Raw genomic sequence first — 1,842 nt, 5'->3', positions numbered from 1 at the left:
TGAATATCCATAGGGTGAACATAGGGTCTGACATTAGTGGCTGCTGAGGGCTTAGTAGGACAAACACTTTCTTCAAGTATATCTTCATATGGATCAAAAGCCTCCTTTTCTTGATTTGAGCTGCATGAATAGCCTTGGTTCTCTGTGTATTCTTCATGTTTGATGATCAGGTATCTCAGCCCATAATCCAGCATCATTAGCTTCTGTAGAAAATAGAAGGGAAGTTCTCTTTCAGAGCAGGGCTGGGTGTTGTACACAGAAGTCTTGTGGATCAGTTGGAAGTTAGCTCTGCTCATTTTTCTTGGGTAGTAATGTTCTAGGCCTAGATGCTGGAGCAAGTCTCGGAAGGCTCCATTTTCTATGACTTCCTCCTTTTTCTTTTCATTATCGTGTGGTTCGTGGGGCTCTTTCTTTTCAGGGAAGACACTTTGCAATTGTTTTCTCACCTCCTCCACTTGCAGTGAAGAGACAGTAGCCTCATAACTCCCATCAATGAGCAGTCTCAAGCCTTCTTCTAGGTTTTCCCAATCATGATCTCCAGGTTTGCTGAGGACATATACAACTTCTGTAGTCAAAGATTGTCCCATGTGATGTTTGATCAATGCCAAGCGTTGTGTTTTCTCCTCTGGAGAAACAGCTTTGATGCCCGCTGTTGCTGTCAGACCTGTGAGCACCAGGAATGCCTGAGCCCTGTAGTTGCAAATATTTTTAAGCTCTTGGTATTTATTTTGTGCAGTTTGCATTTTATCCAATAGGAAGTTTAACTCATCATGCCCTAGAAGATACTGAAATATATTGTCAACCACATGATATCCTGCACTAGATGCTATCAAAAGTAGCAAGATGTGTGTGTCTGGCTTCCCTATTTCTTGGAGGTATTTCAAGAAGCAAGCAAGAGACAAGCTGACCTCATCAGTCAGCTTTCTTTGAGCTTCCTCCACCAACTCTGTGGATCCAGAGTTTGCCTTTACTTCCCTTAGGTCATTCTTTTTTTTTTTCAAATATTTCAATTAACTCAGAAAATTGGGTGATAGGGACATTGTCTTCCTTTGGTTCTGACTGAAATATCCACTGCATAGTGGAATGAGCTTGAGGAAAGTTTACTTTATGGATGTGAGGAACCAAAAGATTGCTCACCTGAGATTTCATATACGTTCCATAACTGGAAGATTTATCACACAAGTTGACAGTGTTTACCCGAATATTCTGCAGATCCCGGTGTTTGAGGCATATATTAGTCCAAATGGTATTACTTTTAGCTTTTTGACTCAATCTTTGCATGAAATTTCTCAGCCTTTCAAGCTTTTCTTGAGACTTAAAAACTTTCCGGGATTTCACATCCTTTGGGAAAATCTTAGCCTCCTTCTCAATACTCAAGAATTCTTCTCCCTCCTGGATCTGAGCAGTGAGTTCAGCCAGAGCAGTATAGCTGTCTTTCAGGCAGTTAGCTACTTTAAGAGGGTCCTTAAAATCACTTCTGTGGCTAGAGAGGACAATGTCCCAAACAGGTACCAGCTGAAGTCCACGGTCAGTGACACACCAGGTTTGATTATTGGCAACTAGACCAGCTTTCCAGTTTAAAAAGCCATTTGCTTCTGGTGGGCCACCTGTCTGGGCCACAGATAACTGGACTTTGGTTTGGAGATTTTGGAAGGTTGTTCTCTGAGAGGCTTTTTTCGAATGAGAGTCTGACATATCCGGAACTGTACCAATGTTCACTCCAAAGCCATGGTAACTGCCCCTTACGCAAATATTCAGGGCCTCTGCCGCTTGCTGTTTCACTTCTGCCAGCTGCTCTTTTTGGAAACCCTCTGAAATGGCTTTCCACCAGTAGATTCCCCC

General features: G+C 42.5%; 1 protein-coding gene across 1 annotated transcript; it reads right to left on the bottom strand.

Moving 5' to 3' along the window:
- Nucleotides 1-5: 5 nt before the first annotated feature.
- Nucleotides 6-1,839, bottom strand: LOC120860049 (interferon-induced very large GTPase 1-like; the record flags this gene model as incomplete). The annotated part of the gene is given in 2 exon segments (XM_040235896.1): nucleotides 6-1,001; nucleotides 1,003-1,839. Coding segments are annotated over 2 exon segments (1,833 nt in total), but the record flags the coding sequence as incomplete, so codon positions are not given.
- Nucleotides 1,840-1,842: the final 3 nt, after the last annotated feature.

This window comes from Oryx dammah, unplaced genomic scaffold, assembly GCF_014754425.2.
Source record: "Oryx dammah isolate SB20612 unplaced genomic scaffold, SCBI_Odam_1.1 HiC_scaffold_6810, whole genome shotgun sequence".
NCBI classification, from domain to species: Eukaryota; Metazoa; Chordata; class Mammalia; order Artiodactyla; family Bovidae; genus Oryx; species Oryx dammah.
The sequence above is the reverse complement of the archived record's forward strand: the minus strand, read 5'-3'. Positions and strand labels throughout refer to the sequence as shown.